An 18,864-nucleotide genomic window follows, 5' to 3' on the forward strand; every position below is an offset into this window, starting at 1 on the left:
TTGGAAATTATTCTAATGGCTGCATTTACTCAAATGCTATAGTAATACAGGAAAGGCTGAGATGTAGAGAGTGCTGACATTTCTTTTTCCTTCATGTCTGATCCCTCTGGTGATTTCTTTTATAATGGTGTCATATATAGAGTCCCTTAAACACATTTTCTTTATTAACACAAGTATCAGCTAGTTTGTGTTCACAGACTTTAGTAAACACAGAATTCCCACAAAAATTGCACAAAAATTTGCAAACTGTTAATTGCAAATATCAGGCAAAACTGTATCAATTATATCTACCAAGCTTGAATAATTTTCTCCATGAAAAATCGCGGAGGGGGGGGAAAAGAGTGATGATTTGAAACATATTTTTACTGTTTACTTGTAGAAAATATTTCTATTGTGTGCTGCATAACAAGTAAGTTTAAAAGCCTGGGAAATCTGTATTCAAAATAATTATTTTTTAAATAAAACTGTTAACCTGTTTTAATAACAAGCAAAAAGAAGATTGGCAACAGAACAACAAATGGAAAGGGATCTGTTTGAGAAGACAGAAGGAGAATATTTGGGCAAGGTCTCTTCTCTCAGCTGAAAGCTTGACCCAACTGAGGCAGGGCTGAACATTTTTTCTGTTTTTCTGTTTTTCAAAGCAAAAGAAATTGAAAATCCACATGTGTCATTTTAATGTATTTTAAGTACCAGAGACAGATTTTAACCTCTAAACAGTACCCAGGGACCCTGTTACCCAAGTAAACACAAGCAAAACCACCCTGGAAGGGTTTCACAGGAGACCTCAGTAGTCCCTCATTGTTCCCACCGCAGAGAACAGGGCTGAAGTTGTGCAAGGTGCAAACCTCAATATACCACTGGGCCAAATCTTCAGCTGAGTTCTGCTGTGTCCAGATTTCAACCTCTGTTCGGAGCTACCACACTTTCTGAGTACATGGGTTCTATAGCTCAGGGAAAACTGCATTACAGGCACTAAAATATATGTTCTTCACAGTTTGCTCCCAGTGAAAAGTGTCTCTTGGCTTTGAGAATCTGAAAATAACCAGGCTGTGAAAATTTGAACTGTTTTTTTCACAGAGCATGAAACCAAAATCCCCATTACTTTATACTCTTTCCAAATTGATTTTAAAAATCAGTTGGCTTCCAGTGGCCTCACACTTTGCCCTGGCTCTAGAATGCACAATCAAGAGTATATCAAGCCATCCCTACATTTCCTGTGTACCCTGTATCATCAGTTCAGACATCTCAAAGAAGCCTATCCACCTGGCTTCACTGAATTGCAACAGACATCAATTTCTCTATTTTGTAACACACCATAACAAGTTTTGTGAAGCTAATACAGATGAGATTTTCAGTTACACCTTTGTCTGGCTTAGTCTGTGATAACAATTCAGTGGAGCCTTTTGGTGCCCGAATGTGGCACTTTGTGGTAGATACCACAACACAGCATTCTCACCTGGTGATTACCGCTCTTCAGCACACAACAACTGCATGAACTGTTGTAAACAGACTTTAACCCACTGAGGGGGCAAAAAAAAAGAGAACTGAATAGAGCATTCTGGAAAAAACATGAAAACATGTCTTAAAAATAGTTGAAACCAGGTATTCAATCCATTAGTGTGGAGTAGGGAACATAATAAAAAGGTCCCCAGATGTAACAGATTTGAAAAATCATAACACGACATTTTTCATGCAATCTTTAATATTCAAACTGTAACAATTGCTACTTTTAAATTAGAGTTACAAAACCTAAGACTTCCAGTGGAGAGGTGTCGCAAGAGTTGGCGTGTAGAGGAGTATTTCTCCCAAAAGCTAAAAGATTTTTAACCAAGGACCGCAAATACTTGGCCACTTGTGTAACTCTACACAAGTACAATGCCATTCAGATTCTTTTACAAATATGTCAGTTTTAGTGTTTCAGTAACAAATCAACACTTGAGAAGAAAGAGAAGTAGAAAAGAGAAGAATTTAGGGAAGATGGGTGGTAACAGAAGTCCCTGTCTTGTGTGCTCAGATGCAGAAGTTTGTAAAGATTTAAGGCTGATATAAAAACCTCAGATGAGAACGGGATGTTTTTATGATCAGAAGCCTCCCTTATAACCAGGTTGATGAGTGGTAAATATTCAACAGTCTAGAAGCTGGTGGGACAATCACAACACTGGGTTTGTGATTGTCCCACTGGTAATCAAGGTGCTCACTGGGTAAACACTTGCTCACCTACATCACAGGTGAGATAATCCTACCTTTTATGGCATCATGCTATAACCACCTCAAAGATCAATTCCTAGCTAGCTGAAGGACAGGAAAAGGGACAAAGAAAATCTTGCTGCAGTAAGAAATTCTCTTAGGATGAGACAGATCTGCAAGACCTGAGAGGGGGTCCAGGACAGAGGGGACAGAAAACATGAGGAGGAGGGGACCACCACAATTCACAAAGAATGTCCAGCATTGTGGCTTGAGCCCACTTCATCTTCTAGCAGAGTTCTCTTACACACCTGAAGTTTCCATTTCCTTAGCCTGCCTTTGTGTGTAGAAGGGTAACTTGGCCCCACTACATCCATCAGGACTTGGCTCCCAGACTTGACAGGTTCCCCAGGATGTAAAGCCTGTTTCAGTCTTACTTGGATACAACCTAGGCAATTATACTTAGCATGCAAACTAAAAAAAAATGTCATTTAGCCATTCTAAAGTCAACCTTGCTTTTTACTCAATCTTTTACTGATGTTGGTGACTGGTTCCACTAAAACCACTGCTTTGAAACAAAGTGTACTAAAAATATATAAGAATATAAGTGCTCATGAAAAAATATCTTCCATCTCTGGAGACTGAAATCTTTTGTCTTCAGAATTACAGCAGGGACAACAGAGGTGATGGTAGCACAGATTCATCCCTGCCAGCCCAACCATATGTCTAAACCAACCCTGTCTGCAAGTCCTGAGGTTGTAAGCCAGTGAAGTCTAGGAAGAATCAGATTAGTTTCCCACCTTTGACCACATTGTTGAGGAACAATATTAAGGTAGCAAATCTCACAAAACTGCAGGAGACAGCTGTCAAATGTCACTAAGTTTTGATTATTCCTATGCTGGTCATACTGATGACTGTTATGCAATGACTCAGGCAAGTCTAAGGCTTGCCTGCAGGCCATTTATTACATGGATAGGACAATTCATTTCTGTGGTTAGCTAAAGGGAGAACCACCAAAATATTAAAACAAACTTTTGTAATTTTCAACAATATATCCAAGAGTTCTCTAAATAAAATACACATTGGTCAGGTTTTATATACTACATTCTTAAGTAAAAAAAAATCCACAAGTACAGAGGTGGGGGCTGATCCAGGCACAATTTTGTCATTAAATAAATGCAGATGCAGACAAACCAACAACTGAGGAACATTGACAGAAACAAAACCAAAATCAGTACTGCTGTTATCTGCTGATCTGCAGGCTAGGCCTGCTGCAGTTCAGGCTTGCAAAGTCCAAACACAGGCTTGTGAATAAGGGTATGCACCTTTCATTTTTCAAGATAGCACACATGTGTTTTGGAGGGAAGAGGCTCAGATAAAGAGCACACCTGTTTCATAAATAGGCACCTGCACTGTGGTCCTGCCAGGAGCCCTCCTTTGATTCACCTCCCATTCCCTCTGCTGCAGCGTCTTTGTGAGAAAACAGAAAGAACAAACGTGAGCAAAACAACTGCTGACAGTCCTCAAAAGATCTTGCACTCATTAATGGAGAAGAGCTTCCGCCTGTTCTGCCTTTTGGCTTGGTTGACCGCTGTCCTCACAGCATACTCAAACACCTGCTGCACTCCCCTGTTGCTGAGGGCAGAGCACTCCAAGTAGCCTTTGGCTCGCACATCCTGGGCGAGCCGCTTTCCATCTATAGGGCTGATGCAGGAGGAGCTGTAGGGACCCATGTCCCGCTGGTCCGTCTGAGTGGCCACCACCAAAACGGGGATGCGAGGCAAATGGCTGCGGATCTCGCTGATCCATTTGTTCCTCAGGTTCAGAAAGGAATTATGGTTTGCCACCGAGTAGCACATTAATACCACATCTGCCTGTTGGTAGGAGAGGGGGCGAATGCCTTTAAAGGCATCACTGCCAGACGTGTCCCAAAGACCTAAGCTGATCTGTACGCCATCCATGAAGACATCCACGCCAGTATTTTCATATACAGTGGGTCTGTAGTCATCTGGAAAAGTCTCAGATGTGAAACGTACCAGGAGAGATGTTTTCCCAACGGCAGAGTCTCCCACCAGAACACACTTGACTGAATCCAGCATTTTATTAACGTCCAAGGCCAAGAGTGCAGTCTCTGTGCAGCACGAGCGGGATGGAGAGATGCAGTGGTCTTAGAAGCCTTCTATATAATTTCCATTTAGTGAGAAACCATCCAAATCTCTTTACTTCTTATGACTCGATTCTGCCACTTGAGACTAAAATTTCATTTTCTCCCACATGACTCTGTTGGTTTTAAATCTTCAATGAGTCAAATGACGTTTCTGGAAAGCAAAAATAAAATGTAACATTTATAACCCACAGAGAACAAACCATTCCTCATCAAGATGAAGATGCCTGGACACATCTTTGGACAGGCATGGCAAGTATCCCTCACTGAGGATGATGAACTTTTCTATTTCCTCCCAGCCAGCTATGTGTGCAACAGCCATTCACATAAATAACCTTCTCGCTGCTCCACAGGGGCTAACAGTCTTAGCAGCATTACCATTTTCCACTGACACAAGCTATTTTTTCCTTCCAATTGTCTAGAGACTAATAAATTTAATTTAACTTTTATATAACTGCTACTAATATGCTGTGAGACATTCCCTGCCTCTGACTTTCACCAAGAATGACAGAATCCTGAATCCCTAAATGATCAGTTCAGATTCCCTTGAAAATGTAGCCATGCTCTCTAGAGGTAGTCAGGAGAAAAAAAAGCTCTTTGCTAACCAATTTGACTTTTTAAACAATCCCATATGAAACACTAACACAGAACCACTTGTGACAATGAGGAAGCAAAGACTTCAGGAGTGAATCTCAATTCACATGAACCTGAACAATTTTTAAAAGCAAAGAAAGATTCACAGAAAAAAAACCCCAAGAACAGGTTAATTTTTTTCTTACAAATCACTTTCAACAATCAAGAAACACAAGCCAAAGAAAGCCCCACTACCGATGCTTGCCCCAGTAAAAATTTCGTTTGAAGGGAATTTAACTGTCCTGGCATTTACTCCCTTGTAAAACTGAACTAAGAGTACTCTTCAGAGTATGTAATTGCTTTTGAGCTCCTGCCAGCATTCAGTCAAATTTTCCTATTTTGAAAGCATTTGTTTCTTCCCCACTAACTGTGTGCAAGATTCACTGCTCACACAGGGTGACACGCAAGATGCTCCGAAAATCACTAACAGCAAAACTGAAGACAAATTAGTTCTGATGAACAAGAGTAATTAAAAAGAAAGTATCACTGCATAATTTCAAAATGTCATGTGTTTTTTATATAAATAATATATTTCTGTTTCCTTCATATATGTAGAGAGACATCCCAGCTGAAGGCTATTTGCACAGATATAAATGATGGCCACAAAGGGCATATACTGTATTTTACTGTAACGCTCTCCACTTTCAGTACCCTAACACACCACCTCCTCCCCCTTTATTTCTAGAAAACACTTCAAGTTTTGGCTTACTCCACAAAGGGGGAAACACAAAGGGAAAGTGCTAAATGAGCTTAAAGAGAACATTTTACAGGTACCGACAACTGCTATTGTCCTGCTTTCGTTTTGTGCGGAGGCCATGCCCTACCTCCTCTGGTGCTGCTGGCACACCTGCATCTCCCACCTCATGGCCCGGCTGCCGGCAGATGTGTGGCCGGAGCTCGCTGCTTTATAAAGGTGGCCCCAGGCCTGCGGGCTGTCCCTGTGCGCGCTCGGGTTACCGTATCTACAGGAGCCATTGCAACACACGGCGCTTCCTGGCCTGCCAGCGACACCGCGGCTCAGACTGCCGCTCGCTTCTAGGAACTGGGATGGAGGCTGAGGCTGCTTCACGGCATTCCTGGCTGCCGGGAAACAGGCTGCACTATGAATTCAAGTTTTAGTGGCAGCAGATGAAAATTTGCTTTTAAAGATTCATTAGATCTAACTCCACCCTCTTGTCTTCTCTGTTCTCCAAACAAGCTCTCAAGGGAACTAAACAAGACCTTTACAAAACACATCTATGAAAAATTCAAAAAGCATCTGTAGGATAAACATTCAAATTGCTTATATGAATCATAATCTCTCTTTCAGAGTATTCTATTTCAAAATTGGGTCAGCAGTATAGCTTGAAAACACCTCAATTTCACCACAGGACAGTAATGTCCTATTCAGACAAAGCTGCATATTTCAGAGAAAGTTTCCATGTACCAAGGATCCTTTTCAGAACAAACATTTCTTTGGTGCGAGGAGTCCTCAGTGCCTTCAGATGCATTATTTTGTGCACACTGGAATGTGGGGGAAATAAGGATGTCCAAAGCATGACTTTTGCAATTTCATAAATGCCAAAACAGAGAAAGAGAGATAAAAGGATTGTTCTGGCACTCAACTTGTGGATTACCAGGTCAAATTATGCTGATTATTTTGAAAATATAAAAATTATAAAAGATTGACAGAGATATTAAGGACTAGTGAATATGGCTAGTTGACAGACAATACAAGATGTTGAAATATTCCACTGTGACAGTGCAGAATTGTTTTCAAAGCAAATGATATTGTTCTATATTCCATCAGTGAATAATAAAAAACCCTGGTCTATAACAAGGTCCATATTGTGATCCTGTGGACAAATTGCCTTCAATGGTCCTGGTCTTGCATTTGTTAACAACAATTCATGTCCCTCCATATATAATTGGGACTACATACGTGCATATTGAAGCATTATCTGTAATTAGGCACATAGTTGGTCCTTGTTGCAGCCTCAGGGTAAGAGCAGCATTACTGTATTAAAATAATTACACAAGTTCACCTCACTGGAAGGAAAATGCTTGATTAAGCATCAACAAAAAGCAGTGTCCTTTAAAAAGCAGTACTTCAAAGTGTCCTTTAAAGACAGTACTGGACACTTCTGTGCCTCAGTATACAATCAGTTTTATAAATATTTGCAAAAGTTTTTGTCCCTTTCTCTCATATTCTGTCTTGGTCCGACAGCACAGTGTGCTACAACCATTACAAGATTGCAGAAAACCTTCTGATCGCAAATCAGAGATGGAGTCTAAGCTGTGGAGGCTTTTTTTTTTAATCCGACAATTTGATTTTCAAAAATTTACCGACTTTACTAAGATCATTTTGTATATGGAATTCAATATATAAACCTCTATCTTCTTTTATGCTTTTTTGGTTTATGCTTTCATCACTCATAACAACAGAAGATATTATTTGAATAGTAAGATAAGACCTTTTATAAAATCACTAGGTATAAGAATGTATGTCTGATTCTTGCGTGGTCATGCTGAGTAGTGATCTTTAGTAAACTTCAGGTTTTGTTCCCTCTGTCTTTGGAATACTGGCACTAGTGTGTGGTTACAGAGATCTCGGACTTCACTGGGGGTGTGAGCACAAGAAGCCCTACAACAATTGCTCTTGGGCAGTGTCTGAGTTGCACCTCAGCAATCTCATGCAGGTAAAATGCCTCATACTTGTTCATGGCTGAATACCATACAGAGAAGGTGAGTGGGGTTGCCAGCCTGCAATGGGATGGGATGAAAAGCAGAGCACAGCAGCACCGAGCTCTTCACAGGTAGAGGATTCAAGTGAATACACATCCCATGAAAAACTAATCTGGTATTTGTTGAAAGAGCTCTACCAACAAAGGAAAGCAGGACTACTACATCAAAAGGGGTAAGTTTATCAGCTGGACCAAATGGGATTTTCATTTATGCCAAGAATATCTCTGGTATCTACTATAAGATCATTGTGAGCATGACTCGCTATGGCTAAACATCTCCAGGGGATGGACAGCATCTTATGACAGGGGAAAATAAAAACAGTCAGGAACTCCAATTTTAAAACCTCTCTTAGATCCTGATAGTGCACACTCAGGTAGGCTGGAATTTCAATGGAATTAGCTCATACATAAACAAACCATGCAAGCAAACAATCAGCTTTTTGGATCAGTCACAAAGTGCTTCAGAGAGTTAAAGCCGTTAACATGCTAACTATTATTGCCATTATCCACTCCCTACCTCAATTACATCTCAGCAGAGGTCCTGTTTATGTCAGGATAACAGCAGATTAATTTTTCAGTTGGAGCACTGTGTATGCTAGTTCTTGAAGAGACTTGACATGGCAAGGATATTAAAATATTTAGACTAATAGAAGAGGTTGAAACCACCGGAGATACTTCCACCAGCTGTGCAATACTTGAATGTACATACTGTCTTTGCCTACCTACTCTGCTCTTTTAAATCCCACCTCACACAGAGGTGGGGTCTGCAAAACAGTGCCTACAGTTCTTCTCCAATGGGCTGACTGTAACCACTGCTCCTTGCAATTGCACCACAGATATGTAAGAACTCTCCTCAAATCCCTTAGCTAAATGCTCTCAATGAGAGGAAGGAGGCAGAAAGACTACCCTCACTGACCAGAAGAGTGTCCAGCTTTACACCTTCACCTCCATGGGCACAGTGGGCACTGCAGGGCATGGACAGAGCCTGAGAAAACTCCTGCAAGCAGAAGGAGGAGGAGGAAGGCTGGCAGGAATCAACACAGGGCAGAGACGCTGCTGCCTGGTTAGTGACAGCACCCAGAAGATGCAGCCCCTTGTGACACAGAAACTGTGGCTGTTGTGACTCCAGTTTGGACACTCTGCTAGATCACCAGGTTGTCAAGGTCACACTGCCTGCTTTTCAGCTCTGTGGATGAACTGTACTTGCTCCATTCAGATACAAACCTCCAGATTGCTTCCACAGCACAGGTCTTCTGAAAACTAATCCATCAGCTGCAGTCTGTCTGGAGACTGCAAGTAAACAAATCCTTGCTGCACTGTCATGCATTCACTTAGCTGATTCTCTGACATTTGCTTTAGCTGCCTCCTATTTTCTTAACTCCTTTCAAGACAATTTTGATCTCTAGCCCTGTCTTGCCAATCAGCCTCCATCCACCTCAGAGAGTGTCAGCGTTTCAGTCCATAGTGGCATTCAGTGGCAGCACCACTGGCTCACAGCCTGTACCTTTGCAAGGTGCTGCATCTTTTCCCCAAACTACTACACCAAAAAATCTCCATTGAACTCATTCACTTCCTAAGGTGGCTACCACAGGGGTCATCACTATTCTTTGGCCCAAGAGAAAGGTGGCAGGTCACTCATTGGCAGAATAATTCAGCTGTCTGATATATTTGCAATACTGACAGATTAATTGCCAGATTATCTTTCAAGGTGCTTTTATATTTTAAAGAATTGAAAGGATACTTAGAAGCTTGGATGAGAGCTTTTATACAGATATTTTGTCCTTAAGAACAATAATTTCTTCAATGCCTTTCTAAAGTTAGAAAAGCAAGCAACATGCAATGACCCCATATTTTCAAAGCCAGGATGTCTTGTCATCTCAAAAACAATCTCCTTCCAGAATGAAAAAAATTTGCAGACATAAAAACTTGGAAATTTTTCTTTCACTCCCTTGTTCACGAAACTGAAATCTGTTCCTGTTTTCAAATTTCAGTATTTTATTTGTTAAAAAAAAAAACAAACTGAATTTTGGGTTTAATTTCTAATTTATGAAATTTCGAGAAACTAGAGAACCACTTTTTTAGAAACCTTTGCAAAAAATCGCTTCTGGATCAAGACAACACCTGAAAATACCTCTGTTTCTTTCTCTGGCAGTTTTAACCACTGCAAATGAAGAGAAAGATTTATCATCAAATATTCAGTAATCTTGTCAACTTTATTATTAGCAAGGGAACTCAAGTTATCAGATTTAAAGCAAATTTCCTCATATTGAGACTGTGAAATCTTTATATGAAACAACAACGAACACAGACCGATGTTATTTACAAGATTAAATGAGATGTGAAGTCCTAGTAAAGGGATGAAAGTTTTTGTGTAACAAAATATATGTATTGAAACACATGCTTACACATTGCACATACATATAAAACCATTTAATGAGCTATCTTATATTTCATAAAATTTAATTTAATTTCTTTAGTAATACTACGTATAATAATACATAAGCAATGGATAACAACATATCTAGAGATCTATTCAATTCACTATAGTTGCTGAGAAAAACAATTTAACTCTCATTCTAATTATAGAATTAGACAAAGGAAATATTTCTTTTATCTTCAAGAGCCCTCTTTCTGTGGCTAATCACACGTTGATCCAGCAATTTACAAATTACACAGGTACACAGACTATTAGAACCACTCCAAAAATTAACAAAAAGCCTGTAAGACTCATGTACTGATCCGAGATCCTAAATCTCTGAAAAGAACTCAATGAGATCTGACAATGCTAAGTACCCACTTAAAGATTCAAGCCATTAGTCTGAAGTAATTTTTCTCCATGTTTACGGCATGGTAAATGGCAAACCATGGTTATGACATGGTAAATGACAAACTATGTAGCATTCATGGTATTATGGGTCATTTTCAAAACGGATCCATTTTCAGTATATATGTTCTCTACAAAGTGAAATTGGGGTCAATCAAGTGTAGGAAAGTAATCCCTTCAGAGAGGACCAGCTCATAAACCATTCTCAGTCCGATCCAATATCCTCAAAGTCACCAGAAATGGAGCAGCATGTCATGCCTGAGGTTAGGTAAGCCTAGCCTTCTCCTTCTGCAGGATACTGGATATATGTCACCTCTCTTTCCCACCCTCCTCTGTGTTAATTTTTCTCCTCTGTGCTTAAACAGAGAAGAAATTTTTGAGTTTCACTACAGATGCAACTGTACATGGAGCAGCTGGTGAGCAAATGTCACACGTGTACATTAGAGCACAGAAGTTCATCAGCCATCTGTCTGCCTGCTGTCCCTCACAGTCACTGTTTCTGTACACACACACATATAAATATATATATGTGTATCTATCTATCTATCTATATATATATATAAATATATATATATATATATAAATATATATATATATATATCTTCACACTGACACAGAACTGCTCCTGGGTCCAGATGGGGGTACAGACACACTTGCAGATGAACATGGATAAAGTGCTACTTGCTGACTCCAATGCTATCACACATACCTATGAATACTTTTTCTACCTAAATGACTTACAGGTCAAAAGCAAATTTTCAAAAACTCTAACTGCATTTTAGCCAAACTGAAGCCTTGATAATATAAAACACATTATATTTAAGTAATTGACCTTAATCAGACTACTGTGTGTGTAGAATTAGTTACATGTAGAAATGTTTGGGCCTCAAACCACTTCAAATTTTTCATGCCACATCCTCTTTCAACACAGTTAAATTTCTTGAAGTTTGAGACAAATCAAAAAAGCATATTTTTGATTTGTCAACATATTTTGATAACATATTATTGTAGGATTTTTTAAATAGATTTAACTCTTAAAAATCTCCCCAAATTTTCATGGCTGTTGAAGTATTCTTTGGCTGTTGAAGTACTCTTTTACTCACAACCTTCAACAATTATTGTGTTTTCTTTCCAGCGAGCCTGACCCTACCCCTATTTCTGCTTGTTCTTTATTTTTACCATCTGCAGACACAGGTATCCATTTCTCTTTCATACACAACTAACATTTCTTACTTTTAAATAATCATTCATAATTTCTCAGAGAATGATGCATTATTTGCTAGACTGGATGTACAGAAGCGTATATGCACATATATAGGGACACAAAAATATTGAAAATAAATCTGCATATTTAAAATCTAAGTATTTCAGTGATGAATCAATACATTCATGTACAAAAAATCACATCCATATGTACATGCATATGTGTATGTCCATATACATATATATATACACTCACACACACACACACACACACACATACACACACACACACACACACACACACACACACACATATATATATATATGTGGACACTTTGATATTAATTCATTGCAAAAGACATTGCTACAGATTGCTGTAGAAAACAACGTGCTGTGGGCAAGATATCTTACCATCATTTGAAAACCTACATACATATTTTGCATCAAATGGATGCATTATTAAAATAGTCATGGTCCACATACAGGTACATATGTATTTGTATGCACATGTACCTCCATGCACAATCTCCATGAGCAGAGATTACTGCTGTGCGAAATGGGGATTTGCAATAACCTAGGTATGTAGTTTATAGAATTTTACATATAAAATTACACAGTCACCGATTGTAAACTGTCATATTTTTGCTGTGTATGCAGCCATTACATTTATTAGACACATCTTTACAATAAGTTGTTAAGGAGACGCATGGATTTATATTAAATCCTGCAGATGAGTGACACGATAAATCATTAAAACAAACTAGCATCTCCATAGACATGCTTGCATTTGCAGTCAAAAGGGCTTCCCCTCTTTCAGAGCCTGTGCCAAGCCCACTGCAGTAGAGAAAGCTGACTTCTGTGTGTTTTGGCTCGAACCTGTGGTAGGACTGCGCTCCTCTCTCGTTTCCACACTACTTGATCTTCTTGACTGGCTCTCTTAAATGCTACGAAGTAATCAACAGTAACAGTATAGCTAAGAGCTAATATATGAATGCTACAGGTGATATAACATGCTCCTCAATGTTAAAACATCTTTAAAAATTGCCCTACTATTTCTCCATTTTCCTCAAGGGATCCCTTGCAAGATCTCCGACTTTACTTTCGGAAGTCTCTTCAAGTTTAACTTTGCTCTGATTTTATAAAATGCCTAGCACAAAATAAGGAGATTCTCAAGCCTAGATCTTCTCCCCCTGGTATAAGCAGGAGAAAAAGGAGGTTCTCCGTGTTCATTAAGTTATGTATTTGCACAGGTTTGATTTCAGTGGGAGGTAAAGACGGAGAATGTTAGAACAGAATTAGCCACTCTTCCATGGAAGATTATTTTTGTATATTTTGTGAGAAGAATAAAATGTTGGATATACAGGTGGTTTTGAGTAGTAATAATGTTGATCAAACAATACACAATAATGACCTTGCTAAATAATGACTTGTTTTTAATTCAGGAAGAACTCATATTTACTGCATGTCACCATTCGTTTTGCTGTGATGAATGTCAAACTTCGGACATTCATGAGCAAAGCTAGCAAAAGAAGCAACAATAATTTGGTTGGGTATTTATTTTAGAAAACAGAAAATTCCTGATAATTTTAGCTTTTTCCCCTTAGGACTGCCAGCAACAAAAACCTTTTTCTTGTCTCTGTATACATCAGAGTGTTTAAAATCATAGTCCAGATTTCACATAGCGGGGAAACTGCCATCTTTAATATCGTTATTAAATTTTGTGTGCACACATATGCATAAAAATGTTAAAAATTTGAAGACCTTACTTTGAAATAATGACTTCTCAAGTATCAGGTGTGATATAAAACATACAATTATCATAACTTGTCCTGCATTTGTTGATTTATGATTTTTATATTTTTGATTTTTTCAATACATTTTTAAAAAGGAGTTGTCTTCCACAATCTATGCCATGACTTAGTATTCACACACTGTATCCAGCACACAGATAAAATAAGAAATAATACATATCCATTATACAAACAGGATTTTTTTTTCTTACCATGCAGCCTCTCTAGAATTCCTTAATTGAAGCAGATAAAATTAGATTTAAAAAATGGGCATGCATACTTGCCTTCATCAAACTGCCTACATTCCATGCATAGTTATGATTAAAGCCCAACTTCAAAGGAACAAGCTTTCTTTTCTTTTTATTTTTTTTTTTTTTTTGGAATTAGCACAAGTTATACCTGGTAGCTCAGATTTTATATTGATTTATATCTTACACCAACCATATGCCAGAGCAGAATATATATTTTAGTGCCTGTTTTTTCCTTTATTTTCCTCTGATTCCATTACAATCTTGTTCTCTTGCCACCTTTATATAAAACATATGATACTGCAGACAGCAGCAGTCACATGGAATAGGTTAAGAGGAGAAAAGACTCTACAACCAAATGTAATACATAAATCCTTCTCACTCATTCTTCAGCTGAGTATTTTGAGAAGCCATTCATATATTTATAGCTGACATCCACTTGGCTTTCAGTCAGTTTAAAGATCATGCAAATCCCCATGCTACAGTAAATCTTAATGCAGAGTTCTTCAATGGGAAACACAGAAAGTTTTCCTTGATTATCTTGATTTTTACATATTTTGAATGAAAATGATCATACATATGAAAAGAGAGATATTTTAGGAGAGAGATGTTTGCACATTATGAGAACATTTCCCATGCTTTATTTTTGAATCCTGATGGACTTGATTCAAACTCAGAGATACTTTACCCAACAGCTTTTCATCCAGAATTAAACCTCCACTGAAAGAGATGGGAATTTAAAAACTCCCATTTAAATTGATGGAGAATAAGGTAATTACATGAAGGGGTTTTACGACAGCTGTTTCATAATATATTTTTATAGTGAGAAAAACAAAAGCTCACAGACAATTAGATAGATAATTAATAGATAGGTGAATTAATAGATATTTGGGTATATCAGTAGCTCAATAACTTCAAACTCCTAAGTCTTTACTGGTTTTTAAGCACAGTTTTTTGATGGAAATAAAAGAGGCAAGCTGAAGACCGTGTGTCCATTGGCATGCCTATCAATGAAAGGAAAGAAAAAGGAAAGAACAGTTTTCTTGCAAGTTTGAAAGGTTTCATAGTCTTTCAATGACCATGGCACAGGAAACAACTAAAAGAGACCCCCAGCTACACAGGGGTCTTGGTCTCACACTTTTATATTAGGCGAGCCAGTTATACCTATATTTTGACGTAAATCAGTCTAACCCTCAAAAGCAACACACTGTCACTCATGAGGAGAAGTGGTATCACCAGATGGTACAACAACCTCAAGCTGGCAAGTGTCAGTTACTGGTACTCACGCTTTTGTGTGAGAAGTGGCATCATGCACAGTATGTAACCACAGCCCACTGTGCCAGCTTCTGCCAGGAGAGGTGTTTGCTCCTTTTCCAGCACATGCTGGGTCTTTCCTATGTGACAGGTCACTATGGCTCCCCATAGAGAAATCCCCAAACCATAGCAGAATCCTCATGTGGTTTCCAGCAGGTTCATATGTTTTGTCAGGTAAAGAGAAGCATGCCAAGTTCAGCCCCACCCTCATCCCTTAGCAATTTACACTTCTCCTTGGCTTCTGTAACCAAAGAGTAATTGCAATTGCTCGTGCAAAAGCAACACAGTGCAGACGCAGCAGCAGGCAACTGTGCAGGGGGGAGTGATAAAGGGTCAGTGATAAACACAGGGCACGGCCACAGGCCAGGTTGGGCACAAGCCACTCCCGTACCCGCTCTGCAGGGAATGCATGTGCATACAAAGTGCTCAGACCGTGCTCCCCCCATCCTCCAGCCACCCTGTCAGCAGTGACAGACTGGGACTGCTGGGACTATTGCTCCCTGCCACTTTGCCAGCTGCTCATATTAGATCTGATACACCAAAGTTTGTAGCCATGACTTCCAGTACTCACACTCTGCATTACAGAGGTTTTGCAGGCTCCAAAACCTCCCCTTCCACTGAACACTGATCCATCTGGTGGATTGGAACGGTTCTTCACTGACATAAAAACTGAAGGACAACTAAATCCTTCTAAGCAAATAGGAAACTCTACTTGGTTTTGTGGAGAAGAGCTAATGGTAGGCTACAGCCCACAAATTTTGTTGCTACATTGCTTTGTTGAGTTTGTGTGATCCTGCCCAGCATCTTAAGGCCATAATGCTGTAATAGTGGGCTTGAGACAGCTGCAGCCAACTTCCTTTCTTAATTGTTGTGCTGGAGTTATCTCAAAATACTTTTCAGCTGTAAGTTGTGTCATAGCATGGAAACATTTGAAAACTGAAGATTTAATAAAACCACACACCACTAGCCAAAAACAGAAGAATCTAATTTGGGAATGATGTTAAGATGTGTGGTGTGATGTCTAAAGTGTTACACCAAGACTTTTGAAAAAGGCAAATTTTACAGTTACTTATTTTATCTCTTTTCAAACAATAATCAAAAGCACTATAGAAAAATCCCCAATTTTTCATTTTATGGTCAATGTCAATCAAATTAATCATTTGAATGGTGCATTCAGTAACATTCTACTGTTTCTTAGGGAAAACTATAGAATCACAGCACCAAAATTTCATAAAGAAAAAGAGGGGTTAAGAGGCAATTTTCACAGAAAATCTTTTACATTAAACTGCCTAACTCACTTGCTGTTATACATCTAGAACTGCACAGCGAAAGCAAGAGAAACAGCAGAATTTCATCTCCCTGCCCGGGTGTCCTCCTGGCTGGTTATCAGAAAGCGTCACCAAGAAAAGCTCCTTGGGAGCTTCCGCTGGTACAGACCCACTGCTCTACAAAACGGGCCAGCCCATGAGACTGCCACCACGCTGGCTGCTCACTTCCTGTGTGCTCTGGGTGTGCTGCAGATCACCCCCTCACTTCTCTCAGGGTTTATATGACTTGCCCCTCACTGTACAAGACATTACTTCCCTAACATCCCTGGCACTAGCAGTTGTTACCAGCAATGTGACTTTAGCACCAGTCTCTCCATTTTGAGGCCTGATGCTCTTCTGCTATGAGATGACTTCACACTGCTTTGGCACAGTAAAATTACCTTAAAATGGGATTAAATTACAGTAACTTACAGCCATGTTTCTCTGCTGATGGCCTATGAATCTTGCTATACATGAAAATCAAATCCATTTTTAAATTTAATTCTTTACTCTGGAACTTAGTAAGTACAGATTACTTATAAAAACACCGATTCTCTGTAACTACAAACCTACAGATTTTCCTGGCTTGCAGCACCCAGTCTAGGGAATGTAAAACTTGGTATTATGCCTCACTAAGACCTATTCTCTAACTTTAGCAGGAAGCAAGTGAACATGTGGCTTTTTGACCTTGCAGTTACTGCCCAAATCTCAAACACAGTATTCACATGAAGTCTGTACCCACTTTCTCTCGTAGAACTGACTCCATTTGTATGATAGATCTTCAGACTATATCAGAAAAACTATATCAAATCCCATTCTAAAGTCAAGTAAGTATACACATATGGTTCTTCCTACTGGAAAACCACGAACCCACCACACTGACATAAATGGTGGGGTTGAAAATGTGGAATATGAAGCAGCACAATCCCACCTTATTCCAACAGCAACAGACACCAAAATTTGCTGACAGCTATGACTGTTAACAACTAAGTTATCTCATTTACCCTACCTTTTCCTTCTGCAAGTATGTTATTCAGGATAAATCCCACGATAAAGCTGACTCCTGCCAGATGCCACAGTTCAACTCCTGCCCCATCCAAAGGTGGAAACACAGCTGAAATGAGAAGTTAGAAAATCTTAAATCCACACTCAGATTTTTTGCAGGGACTTGTGTCAGAGAGATGGTTCAAGCCTCAATGTGCTTTATCCTCATTCACCTTTCAGATTAACTGCATCTCATTGGCAATGTGACAAGACCATTCCATCACACTAGAGCATCAGAAGATGCAGGGTTTGTGAGGAGAATCTGGAAATGGGTGTGCACAGATGTGCACACATGCACATACACACATAGTGTTCTGTAAGGGGACTCCACACCCTAAGCATGCCACAGCTGGATCAGAAAGCAGAGAAGAAGCCATGGGAGTGACCTGAACACAGAGTTATAGACGTGGCCATTTAGATGGAAATCCTCCATCTCAGAAGGTGGCACAGGCATTTGTTAGACCCAGCAGGGCCAGGCAGCTGCTGGAGCCAGAGCCAACCATAGATATGCTGTCAAATTAAAAATACTTTGAATCTCCCTCCACTCCTAAGAACGTGTTTCTCAAATTCTCACAATAAAATATTAATCTAAATTTGTTTGGGAATATTTAAGACGAAGCAGAACAGTTTCCTCAGAAGCATGATGTACTTCACAAATGGGGAAGAAAACCATCATTTGAAATATTGCAGATTTATACATGTCTATCACTCCTGCGTTCATAGTTCATACAACAGAAAAGAGTGTCAGAATCAAATCCACCATCTTGAGAGTAACTCCCATTTTTTCTTTTTTATTATATCAGTTAACATGGAGGAAACTTTTCACACCCCTTTTTCTACTTTATATAAGGCCTTTTTACGCTGAGGTGGAAAAAAACTCTGGAACAAATGAAAATACAGAAAATGCAAGATGTAGGTCAGTGCGTAATTGTATATCTCAACACCAAGCATTTAACAGATGGTATTTAGCAGAAAAGTAAAACTGATTATGCGAACCAATTTCACAAACTTATTAATAAAAGTAATTAACAAAAGTAAACCAAAATATATGGAATTTGATTCAGAATATCAATTCACATTAAGACTCCTAGGAAAAAAAAATTGCAATGAACTCACCAGAGGCAGGAAGCTGAAAGAGGCTGTTGAAAATGAACGTTAAAGAAGTCAACTATCCTAGACGAGATAAGGGAAGAAAAAAAGAAGAGTGGTGTTCTGTCTTCCTGGCTTTTTCAGATAGTCTTCTTTTTTAGCAAATTAGAACAATTATATAATTGAGAAGACAAAAAATCCAAAAGCTCTAAAGGTAACCAGAGACACCTGTGCTTACAGGCCAAAGTAGTCCAGGCAACTGGGTCTAGTTCATCTGGAGGCAGCAGTCACAGCAGAGCCAGATGCAGAGTGACGAGAAGGAGTGGAGAGGTTTAGCGTAA

General features: G+C 39.2%; 1 protein-coding gene across 2 annotated transcripts; it reads right to left on the minus strand.

The window, feature by feature from the left end:
- Positions 1-937: 937 nt before the first annotated feature.
- Positions 938-17,480, minus strand: RHOH (ras homolog family member H). 2 transcript variants are annotated; one of them, XM_066549122.1, is made up of 2 exons: positions 17,400-17,480; positions 938-4,502 (listed from the first exon to the last, which is right to left on the minus strand). In XM_066549122.1, exon 2 carries the CDS (start codon positions 4,281-4,283, stop codon positions 3,708-3,710), a length of 576 nt encoding a protein of 191 aa, XP_066405219.1. In that variant the 5' UTR covers positions 4,284-4,502; positions 17,400-17,480; the 3' UTR covers positions 938-3,707. The 2 variants fall into 2 exon arrangements, with proteins under 2 accessions (XP_066405219.1, XP_066405218.1); XM_066549121.1 differs by lacking the exon at positions 17,400-17,480 and adding an exon at positions 5,806-5,863.
- Positions 17,481-18,864: the final 1,384 nt, after the last annotated feature.

The sequence above is a fragment of the Molothrus aeneus genome, chromosome 4 (assembly GCF_037042795.1).
Source record: "Molothrus aeneus isolate 106 chromosome 4, BPBGC_Maene_1.0, whole genome shotgun sequence".
Classification (NCBI taxonomy): domain Eukaryota; kingdom Metazoa; phylum Chordata; class Aves; order Passeriformes; family Icteridae; genus Molothrus; species Molothrus aeneus.

Excerpts from the sequence above, each read along its gene's own strand:
- RHOH (XM_066549122.1), bottom strand. The coding sequence starts at position 4,283 with ATGCTGGATTCAGTCAAGTGTGTTCTGGTGGGAGACTCTGCCGTTGGG.